This window comes from Dendrobium catenatum, unplaced genomic scaffold, assembly GCF_001605985.2.
Source record: "Dendrobium catenatum unplaced genomic scaffold, ASM160598v2 fragScaff_scaffold_963, whole genome shotgun sequence".
Lineage (NCBI taxonomy): Eukaryota > Viridiplantae > Streptophyta > Magnoliopsida > Asparagales > Orchidaceae > Dendrobium > Dendrobium catenatum.
Genome location: NW_021319425.1, coordinates 775,721 through 797,414, shown reverse-complemented (window position 1 = coordinate 797,414; position 21,694 = coordinate 775,721). Strand labels below are relative to the sequence as shown.

General features: G+C 33.8%; 1 protein-coding gene across 1 annotated transcript; it reads right to left on the bottom strand.

Annotated features, from left to right (window-relative positions):
• Nucleotides 1-10,461: 10,461 nt before the first annotated feature.
• LOC110100583 (V-type proton ATPase 16 kDa proteolipid subunit) lies at nucleotides 10,462-21,320 on the bottom strand. The gene is made up of 3 exons (XM_020828151.2): nucleotides 21,136-21,320; nucleotides 20,770-21,055; nucleotides 10,462-10,906 (listed from the first exon to the last, which is right to left on the bottom strand). The coding sequence occupies exons 1-3, from the start codon at nucleotides 21,209-21,211 to the stop codon at nucleotides 10,774-10,776; spliced, it is 495 nt and encodes a 164-aa protein (XP_020683810.1). The 5' UTR covers nucleotides 21,212-21,320; the 3' UTR covers nucleotides 10,462-10,773.
• Nucleotides 21,321-21,694: the final 374 nt, after the last annotated feature.

Genomic DNA, 21,694 nt, shown 5'->3' with positions numbered 1-21,694 from the left:
CCTAATTAACCTGACCCGGGTAGATAAACGGATCGGAAATCCAAACTCGAACCCGACCCAGCGGGTTGCCGGGTTGACCCGACCCGACACGGGACCCGAAACACGGGCGATCAGCGAGCTCGGGTGCGCGAGCGGCGAGCCTGGGTGTGCGCGTGGGCAAGTGTGGGTGCGCGCGGGCGAGCAGCGAGCTCGGGCGAGCACGGGTGCGCACATGGGGGGCCGACGCTAGCAGGCTCGGCAGCGTGTGCTGGCAGCCTTTGTCGCGCGGGTAGCTGAGCGGGCAAGTCCGGGAAGCAGCGGGCAATGCGCGTGCAGGCTGGGCAGCGTGAGCAAAATATAGTAGTGCAAGTTCTTTAATACTTCGTATTTTTTATATTTTGAAGCAGTGATATTTTTTGAATGAAGTTAAAGTTTACTCCATTATGGATTTGCTTGTGTTTATAAGAAAAGCTTAGATGTTACATCTCGTTGTTTTATTTTTGTTCTCAACCTTGTGTGTTTGAAGTTATATTGCTTTACTTATTAACCAATATCTATAGTAAAAAATTAATCAAGTCTATCTATCAAGGAGTATTAGCTACGGGCAAACGAGTCGAGTCGAGTTGAGCTCTAGTTAGGCCTAACTCGAGCTCGGCTCGCGAGCCAAATTTTGAGCTCGAACTTGACTTGTGACACTGAAACCAACTCGTCGAGCCACTAGATTCCATGTTCGAGCTAGCTCGTTCTGCGTTCATGCAAGCATTCTGCGTGCGATCCCTTGTTCTTGGCTTGTACCCTGTCATTCAACCCCCCAATCTCGCATCCATGTCAGCCTAGCCATTCCGCCCGCGATCCCGCGTCTGCGTACAAGCCCGCGTCTGCGTACAAGCCCGCCCCAGCGAGCCGCTTAATGAGTAATCATGCTGAGCTTTATTAGGGTTGAACTTTAACTCGATAATCAAATCATGCTCGAAATTCATCTCAAGCTTGAGCTTGAAACCCGATAAATTCGACTCACGGGCTCACTAACCAGTCGAGCTCAAACTAGCTCGCTAGTGAACTAGACTCAGTTGCACCCCTAGTACTAGCACTTCATGAAGCTAAAATATTATACACATGATTAATGCGTTTACTCCACATAACCAACCATACCTATTTTTGTGGCTTCAGCATCATCATCCACATCAACTTGCCTAGTGGTGATTATTCCTACTAATGCCAATGTGAATAATATTGCTAGCTCGTGAACTTCAATGATTAGTGGCATCTTATTGTAGCATTAAACTTTTAAAAAAATATCATTTTAAATCATTTGAAAAATATTCTTAAAATATTTATTTTATAAATCCACATTTTTTTTATGATTTTATAAATATTCAGATTAAAAATATAAAGTAATTCATAATTTTATATTTGAATATTAACTTTAGTTCATATACAATTCTAGATGTAACAAACATGAACAAGTTGTAGTCTCGCTCTAACTTCATCATAATTTCACAAATCATGCCACGAAAAATTAATCCGTCCAACAACTCTGCAGTGAATGACCGAGCATTAATTTAAACAGTAATTTAATGCAAGATAATAATTCTATACAAAATATTTTATTGGAGGATATCCGAATAATATTTTAGAAATATTTTTTTAATCACGTGTTTTAAAAAATAAATATTATTTTTATTTCACCATCATAAGTCTCATTAGATAATATAAATATCTTCAAAATTTATTATTAAAAAATAATTTTTTTATATTTTATATTTTAAATGACCATCATAAGTTTGATTATCATAAGAAAAAGAAAAGCTTTGTATGTGTGATTCGCGAGAAATTATTCTGTGCGGTCAACAGATTGTCTAAAGGTGAATCAGGATGCATCACATCATCCAGTACACATCAAAAAAGTGATGTGGCACATCATGATTTGTCTCCGAACAATGTCCAGTGACCGCACATAATAATTTCACGTGATTCAATCCCACATTTACAAATGAAGTTAAATGGCTCTTTTATTTTACAAATATAAAATCTTCACATAAAATCAATGAACTGAGTCATGCCAAATCAAATAGGAGTACACTCGAGCTTGGGCTTGTTGTGAATATTTTGTTTAAGTTTGAGTTTGTTTGGAGTGGAGTTCAAGCTTTATTTGTTTAAAATTATGAGTGATTGATTATAGCTTGAGCTCGGCTCATTAGCTGATCAAAAGAGTTTTATCATGCTTATTCAAGAACAATATTCTATTGTAGATTATTAGTTAACTAAACAAGCTTATTCAAGGCTTATAATGTGCAATTTATTGAGTTTAAAAATAAGCCTTTAATTGAATAAACTACTTAATAAACTGACATTCTAAGTAGCATAGATAAGTAGCTTTGTGTTCATCAATAAAAATATATATATAAGATAAAAAAAGAAGACACTCATATAATCCAAATGTTCTTTTTTTATTAGATTTAAACGAGAGTTTGACTTTTAATAGAACACAATGGAGAAAAAAGAATTCATATAGCCGACCCCACGTAGTAGGACAAGGCTTGATGTTGTTATTGTTGTTGTTGTTGTTGTTGTTGTTGTTGAATAAGCTTGATTAAACTCTTTTGATCAGCTAAGTAGCATAAACATGAACACTCACATACTCGGCTCGGCTCTGTTCGTTTGCAGCCCTATTCCTATCACTGCTGTTACATTATTAAGATTAAATTGTTAGAGAGAAATTACGGCATAGGTTGTTTAAAGTCGACTATTTTTATGATCCATAAAGCACATTTCAAATGCGACTTCAGAATTCGCGGCCTGCTCTTTGATGTTAGAACTTAATGAATTAGGTGGCGAAGATGTAGGATTCATTTGGGCGGTTTTTTTATTGCTTTTTAAAATAGTTTTTTAGTATAAAATTTTTAATTTTTGTGCTAAAAAATTATTTTAGAAAGCAGTAAGAAAGCCGTCCCAAACGAATCTTAGCCTGCGATAGAGACCGAGAAGACATAGGTTTCATTTAGAATGGCTTTTTTCTTGCTTTTTAAAGTACTTTTTTATTTAATTTTTGTACTAAAAAGTTACTTTAAGAAGCAAGAAGAAAATTATCCCAAATAAAGCCATAATTAACTCATTAGAAGCAGATTCTCTCATACTCCAATTGTTATGTTAAAGATCACTTTAGTAAATTCTATCAAGTTGAGAAGCTTAGCTCCATGCCACTATACATGTTTTTTTTTTTCTTAGACATGATATCAAATAATAATTTCAAAAATATACAAATAACATATATAAAAAATAGTGATGCATAGCATCTTAGAAAAAATACTCCTTAGGCATAATTATTTTAAGTTTGTTACATGTATCTAGAAGCTTCTATGTTGCTCTTACTAGCTTATAAGTATAACAGTTGTAAGTATGAAGAATGAATGAATATTTTTAGGATTTAGCTGTGTTTTCACAATTTTAGTGCTCTTGCTCTTAGGAGTTGTGTTTTGTGATGGTTCTTCAATGAGCTCGCTACATTGCATAATAGTCGGTGTATAATTTGACACTCAGCTCACTTTGATTTGTTGGTTGAGATCTTTCACTATCAACCAAGTAGTCTTGAGTTTGAGTCTTATCTATGTGATATGTGTCTGAGTTTGTCTTAATTAACTTAAATATAAAAAATAGATATATAATTTGAATTCTATAATATAATGAGATTTCAGCATCAAAATTCAAAAAAGTTAACGCAATTAAACATATTCATTTTCGAAGATATATTAGGTGAGGAGATGCTAATTTAAATATCATGGTGATGAATTTTAAAATTTAAAATTTTATTTTAATATGAATATGATATATGAATAAACAATCAACTCTTATATCGTATACATTTCAAAATAAATTCAAAATTTTTTTTTTTTTTTGTTTTTTTTTTTTTGATCAGTTATCTAATTTTTTTCTTTTATTTTGGAACCTTATTTCAACTGTCTAAGCATTAATATAACATTATCCTAAGGTATAGAAATTTATGTCACACATCATTATCTTATTATTTTGAGTTTAGGGAGAGTTGCAATACTTCTTTTAAATTAAAAAATATAAGCTAAGGTCAGTCTATAATACCCATTAATGTGTTCTACATCGCGGCGTCAAGATAAATGCAGGATAAAAAAAAAAAAAAAGTAAAAGAAATCTCCCTCTATTAGGTTTCATTAGGCAGTGTTGTTATTGTTTTCTTTCTTGTACAAAAATTATTAGTTTAAGAATTTTTTTAAAAAATTTATTTTTAAAAATAGTAAGAAATACGTCTTAATTTAAGACATTTGTATTTGTAAGAAATATATTTGATATCACCAAAAATTGCCTTAATCAGACAAGAATCTCGAGACACATTTGAGTTGAATACTTTCAGGGACCATCTGAACTTAGATTTCAGTAAACTTATAGTCAAAATAAATGTCTCGAAGAGACAAATCCAACAACACTAAAATCGGTCAAATCCGAGCCAAAATGGGTCCAAGTTGGGGGGCCTTCAAGCATATTTAGAAGGTTCAACACAAAAATTAGATGACCAAATAATATCCAAATATAGCATGCTTATAATCAAATCAAGTGGCTCGGCGAGACGAATCCAATGAGCCCAATATCGCTTAATTTTGACATCATTAAGGCATCTAAACACTTGAAAAATACTCTATGATGGAGGGAATCAATAAGGGCCACTGATGGAGCACCTTGAACATACCCTGGTTCTTCTCTATATTTACAGGGTGTGCCAACCATGAAAATTTATAAATAGACCTTCACTCTCAACATGAAAGGGGGACCTTTGACTTAAGATTGGAGAGAGATATGAGACTTCAAGAGCTCCAACACCACTGTCGGACTTCCGCCAAAACATCATCGGATCATCACCCGGCCATCGGAGTTCCACATCACCATCGTCAGACCTCCACCCGGTCGCCAACAACCATCGTACTATTGCCTGGCTGTCGACCGTCACCTGGCTTCTACTCGATCGCTGATTTCGTCGATTGCCTTCGAACTTCGCCAGACCATCGTCGAACTTTTGTCGGGCTGTCGACAGCCACTGAACTTCTTTCTAGACACTGACCGCCGTCGGACCGCCTAACCATCGTCGGACCATCTCCCGTCTGCTGGCCGCCATTGGACTTGCACCAGTCTGTTAATCGTCGTTGATCTTCCGCTCAACCATCGTAGGACCACCGTCCGGCCGCCAACCATGGCCAGACTACCATCCGCCTACTACCGCTAATCTCCTGCCCAACCATCATCGGATCACAGCCCGACAACTGAAATTTTGCCTGGACACCTTCGGACTTCTTCCCGATAATCATAGGACCTTTGCCCAACACTCCAAATTGTTGCAATTTCATCTCCTATAAGTCCAAACACGGATCAGTATTTGTAATTCACTCAAAATTAGTTGAATCTTTTCAACTAGGCGATGTCCCGTGGTTTTTTTCTCTTCGGGTTTTTCATGTAAAAAGATCTGGGATTTTACTGCTCTCTCTCTCTCTCTCTCTCTCTCTCTCTCTCTCTCTCTCATAAATCATCTGTTTGTATATGTGTTGGATATATGTGCATTGCTAAGTCGAAAAATTTATTTACTCTACTACCACGAATATTCTAGCTTGCAACAATATTTATAAAATTTTACAATTTTATTTTATTTATTAATTAGTTTTCTTTTTCAATTTGCTATTCAAATAATATTAATAATTTAGGTTTGATGCAATTTGAGTAAGAGTTGTAAGTGAGTTAAGCTAACTAATGAGCCACTTTGATAAATCTTTTATGACTTGAGCTCGATGTGCTAATGAGCTAAGCTTGAACCAGCCCTTGACTCGTTAGCTCACAAGCTGGCTCATTTATAAAATATTAATATAAAATACACTTAAAATATATTAGTACTCATGATTTTAAGAAAAGAGTTACAAAAAATATGTATAAATCTCACTTTCATATTTTAAGTACTTCTTTATTATTTTTATTTTAATTTCTAATTCATTTTATCATTTTATTATAACAATTATTTGAATCATATTCATTTTCTCTCTTTTATAATAAACGAGTTTGCTCATGATCAGCCATATTGAACTCGTATAATAAAGCTAGAGCTCAAGCTTTAAATTAGATTTTTTGTTTGTAGGACCTTCGACCTGAGTTCCACATGGCACTATCATTCAAATATAAATATAATTAGAATTTCATACCTCAGCTTAGAGGTAAATAACTTCTATATATTAAGGGGAAAATGTACAATTCTTTATTATGGGTGTTTTTCTTACTAATTAAATTAGGATCTATATGTGATAGGTTGTTTATTATTCATAATGAAATTATCGTGTGATAGAAATATTATACATTGATTTATTGCTGCAAGAACTCCTATGTATTAAATTCATTGCTATAGTATATTATATATTTCTCCTACATTACTTCCGTTAAATGCAATAAATATTATTCTTATAAATCATAATTTGTTATAAAAATAGAATAGCCAATATATCATATATATTAAAAAAATTATTTATGAAATACATATAAATTATACTTGTTTGCAGTGGCACATTACCTAAGATGCTTTATGGTAACCATTAGTGGAGGAAAGAAATAAACTCCTCTATTTAGTGGTAGAGAATGCTAAGATTGGTAAAGGGTTGTCATTGCTCTCTTAGACACAAGAATATTGCAAGATGGTGGCCATAGAGGAGGGCGAATTATTAGGTCTGGTCACCTGACAGAGAAATACATCTGGATTTTTCTCTATCTACAATAAAGCGCAGTTACTGTAGCAATTGAGCTTTGACTACGCTTTTACTATAGACAAAGAGAAATTCGTATGTATCTCTCTGTCAGGTGATCGGATCTAATAATTTTCCGTAGAGGAGAAAGGGAGCAGCGCACGTGAGGTGGAGTGGCATAAGGTGAAAGAGAGCAATTGAAAAGGAAGAAAGTGTGAACGTGGCTATGGAAAAAGGCTTTAGATAATGGTGGTTAGGGTGTGTGGAATAAATATGAACATATTTTTCACCTCGCCATTAGAGAGGTTGTTTATCATTTTTGTTCACGTAACTAGGGCACAATTATAGTGATTAGATTGGAGGTTTAGGCAAAGTGGTGATTAGAAAATTGGTTTTTATTTTTTAATTCCCATCAGACAAGTGATTACGCTATCCCATTAAACTGAATAGATGAGTGATTACTGATTAGATGCTACGCTTAGAAATCAAAATAAATCATTAATACTATTGGATCATAGGACTTTTGAATACCATGTGCATTTTATTCCTAATTTGAAGATTATTATGGTAATTTTTCAACAAAATATCATTAGAAGGATCATAATTCGAAGACTCGGTGTGATATATATTATATGCCTTTCACTTATGAGAAATTCAATTGAAATTACTTCTATTAAATTGAAAAAGTACATCATTTATTCACAACACTATATATTATTATCAAGAGGTAACTTAGTACTATGGTAAATTACATCAATAGGTAAATGGATCACCCAAGATAAAAGACCAAGCAAATAATTAAGAGTTAAGGGACAAAATAACATGGAAAAAAAAAAACAACTGATGGACTGCTAAGGGAAGGTTCACATAAAGTGTATAGTGTACGTGCTCCATCCACTACTAGATGTCTGAGTTTATGTAGGAGTATAATATCTATTCATGAGGGAGCCAATTATGATTGGATTAAGCATGCATATTTAATTATTTATCAGCCCTAGCCCATAAGATGAAATAACATCATCATATGAAAAATAATAAGAGAAGCATCCAACCATTGAAGCTTGGGATGTAAGTGAGCCAAGCCGACTCGTAAGCTGGCTCAGGCTCGATAAATAGCTCGTGAGTCGAGCTCAATGTACTAATAAGTCAAACTTGAGTCAATTCTGACTCGATTCGTGAAACAAATTAATATAAAATATACTTAAAATATATTATGATTCATAATTTTTAAGTACAAAATCATGAAAAAGAATTAAAAATCATCTCACTTTCTTAGATTAATTGATTCATTTCTAATTTTTTTTTTTTGTTTCTTTCCATCATTTTATTATAATAATTATTTAAATCATTATAATTTTCTATATTTCATAATAAATGAGGCAGCTTATGAACTTGCTCGAATTCATAGAATAAAACTCAATTTTCTCAAATTCGATTATTTAATCAAGCTTTTAAGATGGCTCAAACTCTACTCGGCTTATATACACCTCTAATTGAAGCCAAATAATCCACGACCTAAAAAGAAAATAATTTACTAGGGACGAAAAAACCACCTAAAACAATGAACAAGGCCGAACATGCGGTAAAAATGTTTTTAAATCCAACCAGCGTAGAAGAAATTTTTAGAGCTGAAGAGTTGGCATGCTGCCTTTTGTTTCTTAATTTTACAATGAGTATTACTACAATGTCCAACTCAGCCTAAAGTAAAGCTTCAAATCAATAAAATATACCATATATCATATCCCATTCATTAAATAGCTCTCGAAAATCATTTCGATTTTTTTTTTTTATGAGCAAAATATTTTTCACTTTATAAATGTTCTGAAGTGCCAACAATTTGATGTACATATGTGATAGAATAATTCACATTTTGATATTTGTGCCTGCTTCAACAGTCGTGTTGATTTGACCTAATTTTTTAGTCTAATCCTTATAAGATCTTGTTGCGGGCTAGAATATACGCGGCGATAGAGTTGTAATTTTACATCTTGGCGTTGCCCAGATGTCCAGCTCACACACATATAACACAAGATTTTTAACGTGGAAAATCCTAGAAAGAGGAAAAATCACGGGGCCTAGCCCAGTTGAAAAGATTTCACTAGAATTTGAGTTGAATACAATGGGCTGACTCGTCCTTGAGGGCGATCAGATTACAAATTATAGTTGAAGTCTAGTGTCAAATCTGGCGTCACTTAGAAGTCCGGACCTTAGGTGGTGATCAGACAGAAGTCCAGCGAAGGCGAGGGCCTCAAGCGATGATCCGGGGAAGGCGAGGGCCTCAGGCGATGATCCGGCGAAGGCGAGGGCCTTTAGTGGTGGTACGCCGAAGGCGATGGCCTCAAGTGGTGGTTTGGCGAAGGCGAGGGCCTCAAGTGATGGTCCGGCAAAGGCGAGGGCCTCAAGTGATGGTCCGGCTAAGGTGAGGGCCTCATGTGGTAGTCCGGCGAAGGCGAAGGCCTCAATTGGTGGTCTGGCGAAGGCCTCAGGTGGGGTCCGGCGAAGGCGAAGGCCTCAATTGGTGGTCTGTCGATGGCCTCAGGTGGGGTCTGGCGAAGGAGAAGGCCTCAAGTGGTGGTCCGACGAAGGCGAGGGCCTCAAGTGATGGTCCGACTACAGCGAGGGCCTTAAGTGGTGGTCCGGTGAAGGCGAGGGTCTCCGGTGGTGGTCCGGCGAAGGCGAGAGCCTCAAGTGATGGTCTGGCTAAAGCGAGGGCCTCAAGTGGTGGTCAGGTGAAGGAGAGAGCCTTAGGTGGTGGTCCGACGAAGGCGAAGGCCTCAGGTTGTGGTCCTGTGAAGGCGAGGGCCTCATGTGGTGGTCTGACAAAACTCCAACGGTGGTCGAGGAGGAGCTTCTTCCTTCTCTTCCTTATCTTCCTTCTCTTCTTCCTTCTCTTCTCTTATTCTCTTCTTGCTTGGATCCCTTTTTAAGAAAAAATGATGGATCTATTTATAGATTTTTGGACTTGCATGGCCCGTAAATAGGTGAAAAATCAAGGGTAAATGTGAAGTGATTGGATGGACAACCAATATTGAATCCCTTGATCATGGGTCGTTTGATGGACATTTGAATGTCTTAGTGATGTTGGAATTCGATGATCCAAGGCTCGTTGGATTCTTCTCGTCAAGCCGCTCGATTCGACTATAAGAACATTATGTTTGAAAACCGTTTGGAAATAGTGCTTCTAACCCTTGATTTAGACCTGTTTTGGCTCAGATCGGGTTGGATTTGGTGTCGTTGGGTTCATATTCTCAAGACACTTGGTTCGACTAGAAGTTTGCTGAAATCAAATTTCGGATGATCCCAATTTTAATTCGGAAGTTTCCAACTTGATTTTGCACTAAGATTCATGCATGATCAAGATAATTTTTGATGACATATCAAATCTAAAGCATTACTCTTTCATGCAAATCCCGGGAGAGGCAAGGAGAGATCGGGAGGAAGGTCTTCAATCAACCGTCAAGCCACATGCCCGATCTCTCAATTCTCTATTATAGACCACAATGAATTTCTCCACACAGCTCAATAGGTGTTAATTGAGAGCTTTAACAATCACTTAAAATTTTTTTAAAGTGAAATCTTGTGTATGTGATATATATGCTTTTGTCTTAATTGACCGAAATGTTAAAAAAAAACATTCTCCAAATTAACATATAATAAAAATCTTTTTGATCTTATTTTCTTGGAAATATAATATCTATGCTCTCTAGTATTATGACACCATCCAACAATAATAAGATAATAATTGTCATAAATGAGTGGTCCATAATTATGATAAAATCAAAACACCATCCTTGTGGAAGCACCGCCATTCTTATCATCAGACACCGCTAAACCTTATATTCCTACACAATAATTTATAAATAGAAGGGCGTTCCCTACACACTTATATATGATATGTTATGTTACAAACCGAGAACCTCCGTTACTGTTTCTCTATTACGGAAAATAGAACCACCGAGTTTGGTTCAATAGCCTTGTTAAGCACTAAGTGCCAGAGGGAAGGAAATAAAAAAGGCAGACCTGCGAATATCAAGCAACAGTTTGTCTTTTTCAACTAGTCGGCTCTAGACTGACCTGCACGGGATGAAAGAATGATGCCGACAATAAGGCCGTATAGGGCCAAGGCTTCAGCAAAAATAAGAATGAGAATCATTCCAACGAATAGTTTTGGTTGCTGTGCATTGGCTCTGTAAAAACAATCAGAACGAAGTTATTTACAGCTGCACATTAAGGATTATGGAAATTCATAACAGAATTTGAAGTCATAATATGGCGTGAAATTATTCTATGCGGACGCCGAACGCCGTTCGGAGACCAACTAAAATGTGCCACATCACCCCCTACTATATACCTGGCTCGGTACCACTGATACTGTGCATTCTAGTTCCGCACAGAATAATCTCTCCCTATTGGCAATCAAGAGCAATGGTTATCATAACACAGTCAACTATAATGTCATAACACAGTTCCTCATTTTCAATTATTCCGAAGCTTTTCCAATCATTTATTTATTAGAATTGCTGTCATCCGCACTTTTTTGAAGAATTTGGTTGGTTTAAGGAATTGAAAAGCGCAATTTTATAATTATTTCCTGAAAATTATAATTTGTAGGCATTAAGTTCAATACAATGTAAAATTTTAAATGGTTTTTTCTTCTTGCATTAGATTTATTAAGGGGTTGTTTAGCTGCAAGTAGGATTTTAACTCAAGTAGAGTTTAGTAAATTCTAAGGCAGTTAAATCACAAAAATTATTTGACATGATAAAGATTATATATGATTAGATCTTGATGAGCTATTTTGGTTATTTATTTCACAATTTAAGTCCGTTAGCTCAAATAGAATTTTAATAGTGCTCATTAATGATAAAATTAAAACATATTACATAACAACAACAACAACGAGCACTCACAAACAAGCTACCCACATTTAAAGTCCCTAGACATTTAAGAATAAAAACAATTAAACACCACTACTCTTCTATTCCCTCAGAAAATATGAAGTAAATGACCATAACTAGAATAAATAATATTCCAGTAATGATTAAATAGTAAATTAATTTAATTAATTTAATATAATAACTTTTATTTGATTAATTAATATTAATTATTAATGCTAATTTATTTTTAATTAACATATTTATATCTAATTTATTTGATTGAGTAGCTGTGAATTAATAAATAAGACTAAATGACATACTTGAAAGCCACAATGGATATTTAGTGGAATCACCAATCAAAGGCACAAAATCAACTGAAACCAACTAAAATTATACTAATGCTATATATAGTGCCATCCAAAGCTTCTTTAGTCACCAAGGAATGAAGTAGAAAGGCCCTTCTGTTACAAGCCCCAACAACTTCCCTATTTGGTCCACTGAAAAGCGTAAAAGCAAAAACCCTAGAAGCACACTAAGAGCTCACTAGATAAAAGAGAAAGGGCCCCGAATTAAATGAAAGATACAAGAAGATAAATCAAAGCAATCGCTAAAAAAAACATTCAAGTCCTAATTGGAGTTAGCTATCAAAAGCAACCTTCGTTCTTGTCCCCCCTCCCTCTCTGTGTGCACTTCTTTCATCCAAGACTCATAAATCTACCAAACTATCAGATTTAGCAAATCCATCATTCAAAAATCAATAAGAATTATTTTTGTAATTTTGACATTCAACAGAATTTCGATAAATTTTGCTTAAATCCAGCTATCAAACAACTACTGAAAGTTTCAAATGGAAAACTTTCTAGAATTAGGCACATTATGGCCTTATCACCATAATTAAATTCCACATATCACATGTTCAAATCAGTAAAAAATTTGTAATTATCACAATTAATAGCCAGTTTTAATGCGAGCATTCACATACAGATTATGCATATATTGTCCAATTGTGTACTATGCCTAGACTCTATAAGTAGGGCCAATAAGATCTATAGGCGCTCCTACGCTGATAACTAATGATAATCTTAAATAGACTTGTGTTAATAGACCTATTATTACATAAATTGTTATGGAAACTCGATCATAAATAATATCAAATCGCACCTAGATACATGATCTTTTATTAGATAGTATAACAGATCCTTTAAAGATTAATTAACCACTTACTTTTGACCATCAGTTTATGATAAGTGGCTAAAAATTTATGTTGTGCTCCCATATTCCTCAAAAGCGTTTTCCAAAAATAACTAATAAATTTTGCATCTTGACCAAAAATAATTATTTTAGGTACACCATATAATTTAACTAATTCACTAAATTACAATTTAGCAATATGAGATGAATTGATAGTTTTATGATATGTTATTACAGTATTACTTGTCAATTTTTTGAAAAATAAAAAATTATCACTACAAAAATATAATCATGTTTACTTAGTTTGTGTTGTAAACCTAAAACAGTCCATTTTAGCATCCTCCCTATAGAATTAGTAAAGGTGTATATAATCCTATGCATGTTTCTTACACTTAGCAAATTCAAAAAAACTCTGTATAATGTCTCCTACCTTTATCAAACTGACATAAGGCATTTATAAGTCCTTTCTAACTTGGTAAAAATAATTATATTACTAGTCATTGCAACTGTCTTATACATTCCAAATTCTCGAACAATGCCTCTGGCATGTAATTCTCAAAGATAAAAAATTCCTCGATGATTCATTGCTATTTAAGTCTTCGTAAATCCCACGAAAATTCTTACAAGTGAACACACCTTTCATACTATCAAAAACCAATCGCCTTACATTTATTGTATGTAGAATGACAATAACTCTAATCAAGGCATCACCTAGTTTGTTATCATATCTAACATTTCATTTAACAATAAATAAACATCAAGCACAAATCCAATCCACTTAGTTGTTAAAATGTGGAGCCCAATTTTAGCCCCAAAAGATACATGATATGCATGGTTATTTTAATAAGGGAATTTTAGGAATTTGATTAATTTCAGCTGCCCAAGATTTTGCTTTCTAAAGAGGGGATTCGTCTTATATCGAGATTTGAGAAATTAGGATTACAATTATCCACAATCAAATCAGAGAGAAATCTACAACGGAAAAATTATGACGTAGCCATCAACTGGGTGAAACTCTATAACTTCTTGTGTGTGTTTTGCATTGATTTTCATTTATATTTTCATTATTTTTGCTTTGTATTTAAATAAGTTTCACCTATTGCTTAAATTCTTTTAAAAATTCAAATATTTTAAAGCATGATAATTAAATATGCTTCGTCAATTGCCCAAATTCAAAATTCCTTATTACTGTTTGAATATGTTTGTTTAGCCTCATTTTAACTTTTCGGTGAAGAAGGGAATAAAATGTCATTCTTCTCAAATATCTATTCCGAGGGATAATAAGAAACCTCAATCGCTTCATTAAAATCAAGCAACTTAAGCACAAGTGCATGGATAAGTCTTTTTGTTCATTTAAGCAAAATCATAATTAACAAACTAACCAATTTGAATTCTCAAATTTAAAAATAATTTGTTAATGGGATCATACCAAAACCAAATCCCTTAATAAATCATATATCTAGAAAGAAGCCAAACAATAAAAACTCCAATAATCATATTTGGTGTTAATCGATTATTCATGGCTTTAACATTCTCAGAATCAACAGATAAGTCATCCACATACATAATAAAACCTAGGTAGTTTTTTTTTTTTTTTTCAAACCAACATCTCTCCATATTCAAACATAACTTTTCAGCTTGTAAAACTTCAATCACTTTTCAAATAATCATTTTGGGTCTTCATCTTAAAAATATTCATCACCAAAAGTCATCACCCAACCATTTATATAATTCATCTTTAATCTTAAAAATAGTTTTTGATTCCTCATCTTCCATTCTTCTAACTTGATGCCCACTCTGCAAATCAATTTTAGATTATCCAACATGTCATCCAAAAAAGGTATAAAAATATGTATTTGATGGTGAACTGATTAATGGTTCTACTATTCACAAAAATTCTCTTACTACAAAATAGGTACATCATAAGCACTCATACTTTCCATAATAAACTACCTTTTAAGTAATTCATCAACTTGCCTCTTAAGTTAATATGTTTTATTGGATTCATTCTATAATGTTGCAAATTAAGAAATTATGATCTAAGAACTACATCAATAGCACATTACATATCCTTTAGTGGTGGTAATTTATCAAAAAGTTCAATAAGTTAAATGACTCTAAAATCACACAACTCTAGCAATCACGTTATTCAAATCCACAATATTAAAGCATGAATCACACCCTCGCACCTATAATCTTTCTCAAATGATTATTTGCTCAATATTCAAATATTTTTTTCACTTCAGTGGGAACACTAAATTTTTATAAGATTGAGGATGTGATCTAGCTCTCAAATTCAAATGGTTTGAGGTAAACATGAACACAACAATGATACAACTTCTATCAATTTTAAGCTTGCAAAATTTCTTCCCATATTTGAAATAGATTTAAGAAATTGCAACTCTCTACCAATCAAATTCAATCTATTGTGTAGCTATGATGCAATACATAATGTTCAAAAAATTATCGACTAAAGCAACCAAAACATCACTAATATCCTCGTCAACTTGATAAACATCTTCATAATCATTAATTTCATTATGCAGGTTCCTACTAGGACACTAACTAGCACAATGACCAATTTAATGACCCTTAGATCATGCAAGTTCCCACTAGGACACTAACTAGCATAACGACCAATTTAATGACCATTAGAGCATGCCTTGGCAAAAATCTTCAATCCACATGCAATTGATTTTCCTAAGTTTCCTCATTGATTATACTATTAATACATTAGATGCAAAAGGTGTAATGAGCTAAGCTTAACTGCCATGACAAAACAATGCACTCCTGAATATATAATAGCCCTCTTAGATATAAATTCTTTTTGAGATTTGTTCAAAATCTAATGCAAGTTAAAAAGCATGCTCAAGCGATGGAACCTGATGAGATTCTCTCTCCCTCTCTCTCTCTTTTAATGATAGATATAAAACCAAATATAAACCTAAAGAGTGTGGTATTAGTATCTCCAACAAATTAAGAACTCATCATCAGCTCAAAATTAAAATGATAAATTAATGAGTATTGACTCCTACACATTACTAGGTATAATCCCTAATTGCTTCAATTCACATGCGATGTAAATAATAGAATATTTGGCCATGAACAATTCCATTAATATATGGGCTTCAAGTACAATTAAACATATATAAGAAGCTCTGGGTACACTAGATATGCATGCATGCATCAAGTAACTCTACCTACTATATTAAAACTAGCAATTTTTTTCTTGTATTTCTTTACTTTCTTTGGACTTCACTAAGGAATGTGAGTTTATACAACAATTTTGCCCGAACATGTGATGGTGAAAAAAAGGAATGAGCCTCAAACATGGCATCACAAGCAACAACCAATACAACACCAAAAATATGTTATCTACTCAATGGATAGAGATCAACATCGCCTTCACAAACATAAATTTTCCTTACTATTTGTTTTCTTAATTACTCTTATTTAATTTTTTGTATAGCACACCCAATGCAAAAAGTCCCACCAATATAAAGTCTAACTATACAAGGTCTAAAAGTCAGTGATGTAAAAAAACATTATCCATTAAATATAAAGTTGTTGTTTTCATAAATGTATTAATTTATTTTTATGCAACAAAGCATTCTCAATTACTTCCAATAATTATTATGGTTCGACTTGATTACATTTTTCTATGGTTAGGCCTTCATTAGCAATTTCATATCATAAATAAAGAGATTTCCTTATTAATTCCCAATCCCTAGGTTACCATGAAAGTTAGTATTGCATCTTGAAAATACTCGAGATTCTTATTCAATCTTTAAGGAAGAGGGATTTGTGCTCCGTGAAAAGAATCCCCTAGAAATTTTATGGAAGTTGCTCCAAGAGGGGCTGAGAAAACAAAAGATAACTTATATTTTCTTGATCACAACCCCACAATTGTGACCCTTCCTCTAAAAACATCTACTATTAAAAGCAAAGAGTTGATTGTTTTCAAATTCAAATCCAACCTAATTATTGAAATTATCTATGAATGTAGAAGCATATTATTCGCTCCTTAAGAGGGTTGACTATTGAATCCTTATCGTATCCACGATCAATCTTTTTTTGCCCCTACTCCATCGGACTTGAACCTCTACTGCTTGTTGTACTTTCTTATAAAAAATATCATGGTGCTCTGGCTCACCAAACTTATGCTTGTGCATACAACGATAGCTAATAAAGTTTGTTGTAATTCATTTATTTGTTGTTTTACTATCTATATTGGATCCAAAGTTAATTAAATCTAAATCCAATGGTCATTTTAAAAATTTATTTGTATTATTCACCGCATTAGAGTTTAACCAATACATCAGCCTCATTAAAACAAGCACAAAATCAAAAAATTAGGGTTAAATACAAATGAAGATTTTTGTCAAATATATGTTGGCAAAATCATGAAAACGGGTAGATATATTGTTTCGTAAGTTTATTCATCAACCTAACAATAGACCAAAAACCAAATTTGGCATGGCAAGCTATCAAGTGAGATCCAAAAACATGGCACAACAAGCGGTGAGATTTGAAACATGACAAGTTATGGAGAGAGAATTATATGAAATTACATAAAATTCAACATTAACAGTGCCCCAACTATTTGAGGTTAGCTTTATAAACCCTTACTTTTAATTCATTTTTGTTGAGTAATGTATAAGGTGTTAAACCTACACTCCATATTTTTCTTCCTAATCCTTTGATACTAATTATATCTAACAATTTACTAAACATATTTTGTGCTCTTTGTAGGACATGTACAAACAATCAAAATCAATTTTTAACCATCAATAAATGCTAATCCCTCCAAACTTATTTCTTCATAATTTTGATAATCTCTCATATCATTTTCATTTCCTTGGCATGCAGTTTGCAATCATCAAGTTTTTTCTACTCAATACTCAAAACCACATAGCAAAGCAATAAAACTGTAATTTTATAAAACTTAACTTTAAATCTTCATGATATTCTCTCATCACATAATACTCATCACTACTCTGTTGTACAATGCATCCAATTTATCTAAACCTATTACACCAAGGTATCGGTTTATCTTTTAATAGTATTGAATGATAATTGCTAACATCTTACCCATCAAAATAAGATATCATATATTCGATATTTGCTTTGCTCATCATAAGTCCTTTATGTTTTAAATATTTCACAATTACAATAACTTACCACTATTTCAGCAGCAATATCACCAATTAAAACTTGTGAATTACATATACTTAGGCACTTCACTTCAAATATATTTTTTAAGCATCTCCATGACCAATAAAAAAGATATGGACTCAATGTTCATCCTTAATACAATTCAAATATAATTAATTTTTTGGTCACTCCATAACTAAATTTAATACAAATACATGCTCCATCATATATTTCTCTTCTAATTTCAATATACTTTTGACACATTTTTTCTAAAAGTATACAAAATTCATTATTATGACACTCAATCAAATGTCTTCTTAAGGTAAAAAAAAAAAATCATACAAATATCATTTTACTTGCTCTATACTTTATCATTGAATGTCTTAGGCCTTTCTGATATGAAACCAAATTGATTCTCTTATACTAATATATTTTTTCATAAACCAACACTATGATACTATCTCATAACTTAATTGTAAGATACATTGAAAAATTAATTTTCTCCATGTCATATTTATATATTCATCATTTTCTAAGTAATATTTGGTGTTATTTTTAAAATGAAATTCAATAATAAATCTTTCTGATATGAAACCAAATTAATTCTCTTAGACTTAACAGGGCCCACTAAAACCTTTAGAGTCTGTTGAAGCATGATGAGTTAATAAAATAAAAGAGTTAATTGGGGGGTCATCAACTGCCAACGTCCTTGAGTTGGCAAGGTCCAACCAAATAACCAGTAGCCAATGTCATGTTGAAGATTGACAAGTTGCACTAACTACATTCTGGTTTCACTTTGCACATTTTGTATTTGAAAATGAATTTCTTAGGTTGGGGAGACAGAGAAAGTTCAGAATCCATGTTGGTTTTTTAAATACACTCGACCAAAAAGTGGAATCCAAAAAAACATTGTTTTGTAAAATATTCTTTCAATTTACAAGCAATCCCTAAAACAAAAAAGGCTAGGAATTGTGCTTAGCCTACTAAGGATTCCTTTGATAATGTTATGTCATGCTGAGTAGATTTAAGAAATAAAATTGTTTATACTCTAATACAAATAGATGGCCTGTTCCATAAGTGCATTTTCTATGATGGTCAAGCTATGGAGAGGGTACACAAAGAATGTTAAGGATTTCCCATACACATTTTACAGAAAAATTAAATACCTTCTCTAAAAAACATAAACAATACAATTATAAAAAAAAACAACATATGCCCAATCTATCATATACCTCGTCTAAAAGGCTTCTACTTAATTTGTAATTCCAGAAATAAGGATCATATCCATTCAGACAAAGTACCCAAGGAAATAGAAGAGCTACTCCAAACAGCTTTGGAATTAAAAAAAAAAGATATTTTAGGGTGAATTTGCCCAGAACACATTTAGTTTGGTAAACTTATTACTAAGTAGCTTAAGAGAAGAATATGAGAGCTAAATGATCCAACAGAATAAAAAGTCTTACGAAGAAGAAAAGAAATTAGAACAATAAAGACATCGTAAGAGAGGGAAAAGGTTTATTGATGATCTATTGTCAATATGCAGGACTAATTGCAATGCGAAAAATTTGCCATTTATATAAAACATCATAAACAAAGTAGAAATTATTAAATTAGCACGCATCATTTCACCAGTAGCTTTAATGCTCCTGCAAAAAAAAAAACTACAAGTACACAATCTACAGATTAGCAAGCCAGAAAACCAGACAATCTGGTAACTGTAACTCAAATGAACTACCTGGTTCAATAAATGGTTTTTGGATAAAATATACAATAAGGTCGCCTTTTCTAAAAGAGTGCAGCATGGAAAGCACAAAACTAGGAACAGAGAGTATTCTCCTAAGTAAAGGTCCTCCATGCAACGCTTCTCCAGAGAGTAAGTTGTAATGTGAAGCCCAAAAAAGATTAATAAGGTATCTCTAGCACAACAAATCACTTGTGAATTGTGAAACAATGATAGTATTGTTTAAACAAAAATTTAATTAAACCCAAGTAACTAGTTCCATGTGAGATAGCCTAGAAAACAAACAAAAATTATACAACCAAAATAGAATTGGAATGGTTGATATAATACTAAATTAATTGATGTGGTTAATTTTAAAATATCCACTTAACAGGATATGATATCCCATAATAGTTGGAATAAGGCTAAGGTTGTTGCAGTAGTAGATCTGTAGATGATGATGATACTCCAAATATTGCCTTTAGTTGTTTAACTAGCACTATTCTCTAAGCTATATGCCCCTAATTGTCCGCAGAAATCACTACGAGTAGTGGAAGATCCAATCTTTTGGTAGTAATAAGAAGCGTTGCTCAATCTTGTCCAAGATGAATTCATATAAAACTTAACATTTTCAGTGCATTATATCATATCACATATAAAACATAACAAACCCCACGACCCCAAGGCTATTTGGGGACAATACATTATAACAACTAACTAAGAATTCCTAGAACAAAATCCTAGGCAGAAAATCACTACACCTTTTGATTTAAATTAATCTGAGCAAGATCTAATATTTTGGAAGGTAAAGAAAAAAGACAATAATATCGTTTGCAGGTTACTCCACAAATAACTATTAAAGCTATTATTTGCGAGTGCAAGAAATGAACAAATGAACCAAACTACATTGCTTCACATTCTATCAAATGGATGGCACGCCATACCAATATAATTAAATAACTGGCGTTCGCCCCTAAAAGGAATGATTGTGTCTATGACCATATGAACATCTCATGACAATTAGTAAGGACCTCGAGCATAAATCAGCGACAAGAGCTCTTCACCAATGGACTCAAAAAAAAAAATTAAAATTAAAAAAAAAAGTTACCTGACACCCGCATCACCGACGATCCCAATTGCCATGCCTGCCGAGAGGCCCGCGAGCCCGCAAGCCAAGCCGGAGGAAAGATGTGCGTATCCATCAAAGAGGTAGTAGGACTTGGCCTTAGGGTTTATACCGGTACTGATAATGACGGCTATGATGAGACCGTAAATGCCGAGCACCCCGGCCATAACTACGGGCACGATCGACTTCATCACCAGTTCGGGTCTCATAACCCCCATCGAAGCCACGCCCACACCGCTCTTCGCGGTGCCGTACGCCGCCCCCATGCCTGCCACAAATACAAGATGCTTTTAGATCCAGATCGGGATAAAATAGAAGGACAACGAACATGCTGGAGGTTAGGGATACAGGAGAAGACGAGAGCAGCCGCGGCGCCCAGGAAGCCAAAGAAGGGGGCGGTCTCGTCGCCGCTGAAGGCTGCCATATGGAACTAGACCGCCACCGGAGACGTGAACGAATCCTGAAGCTCCGCTGCTCTGAGCCAGTAGAAAGCAGAGGCCAATAAAGGATTTTGGTTCAATGATACGTTGATAACATAAAAATTAGGGTAACGTATCCTATAAAATTATACTTTGCTCAAAGTTTTTATTTCACGGCAAAATTAAGGAAAAAAAGTTACACTTTATTTCTTGGAGGTTTGTGACTAGGCTGAAATGTAAAGGTTGTTTGGGGCTTCCTTCTTTTGATTCTATTTATTATAGTGTGGTTTGTTCTTTCATTTGACGTATGTATAACTTTAATGCTAATTTGGGCACTCGGTTTAGAGCTAAATTTGAATCCCCTTGGAAGCCACCTCTTTCATTTGCTTCCTAATTTTGGAAACTGATATCTCATTCGGCTCAGAGCATTAAAAACTCCATCTGTCTTGATGTTGCCCCAAACTATAATTACTCCATGCTTTGGGATC

Coding starts and splice junctions, on each gene's coding strand:
- LOC110100583 (XM_020828151.2), bottom strand. CDS start 21,211: ATGGCAGCCTTCAGCGGCGACGAGACCGCCCCCTTCTTTGGCTTCCTG. Junction 21,056..21,135: donor GGCTGCTCTCGTCTTCTCCT/GTATCCCTAACC, acceptor TATTTGTGGCAG/GCATGGGGGCGGCGTACGGC. Junction 10,907..20,769: donor GTCGGTGATGCGGGTGTCAG/GTAACTTTTTTT, acceptor TTGTTTTTACAG/AGCCAATGCACAGCAACCAA.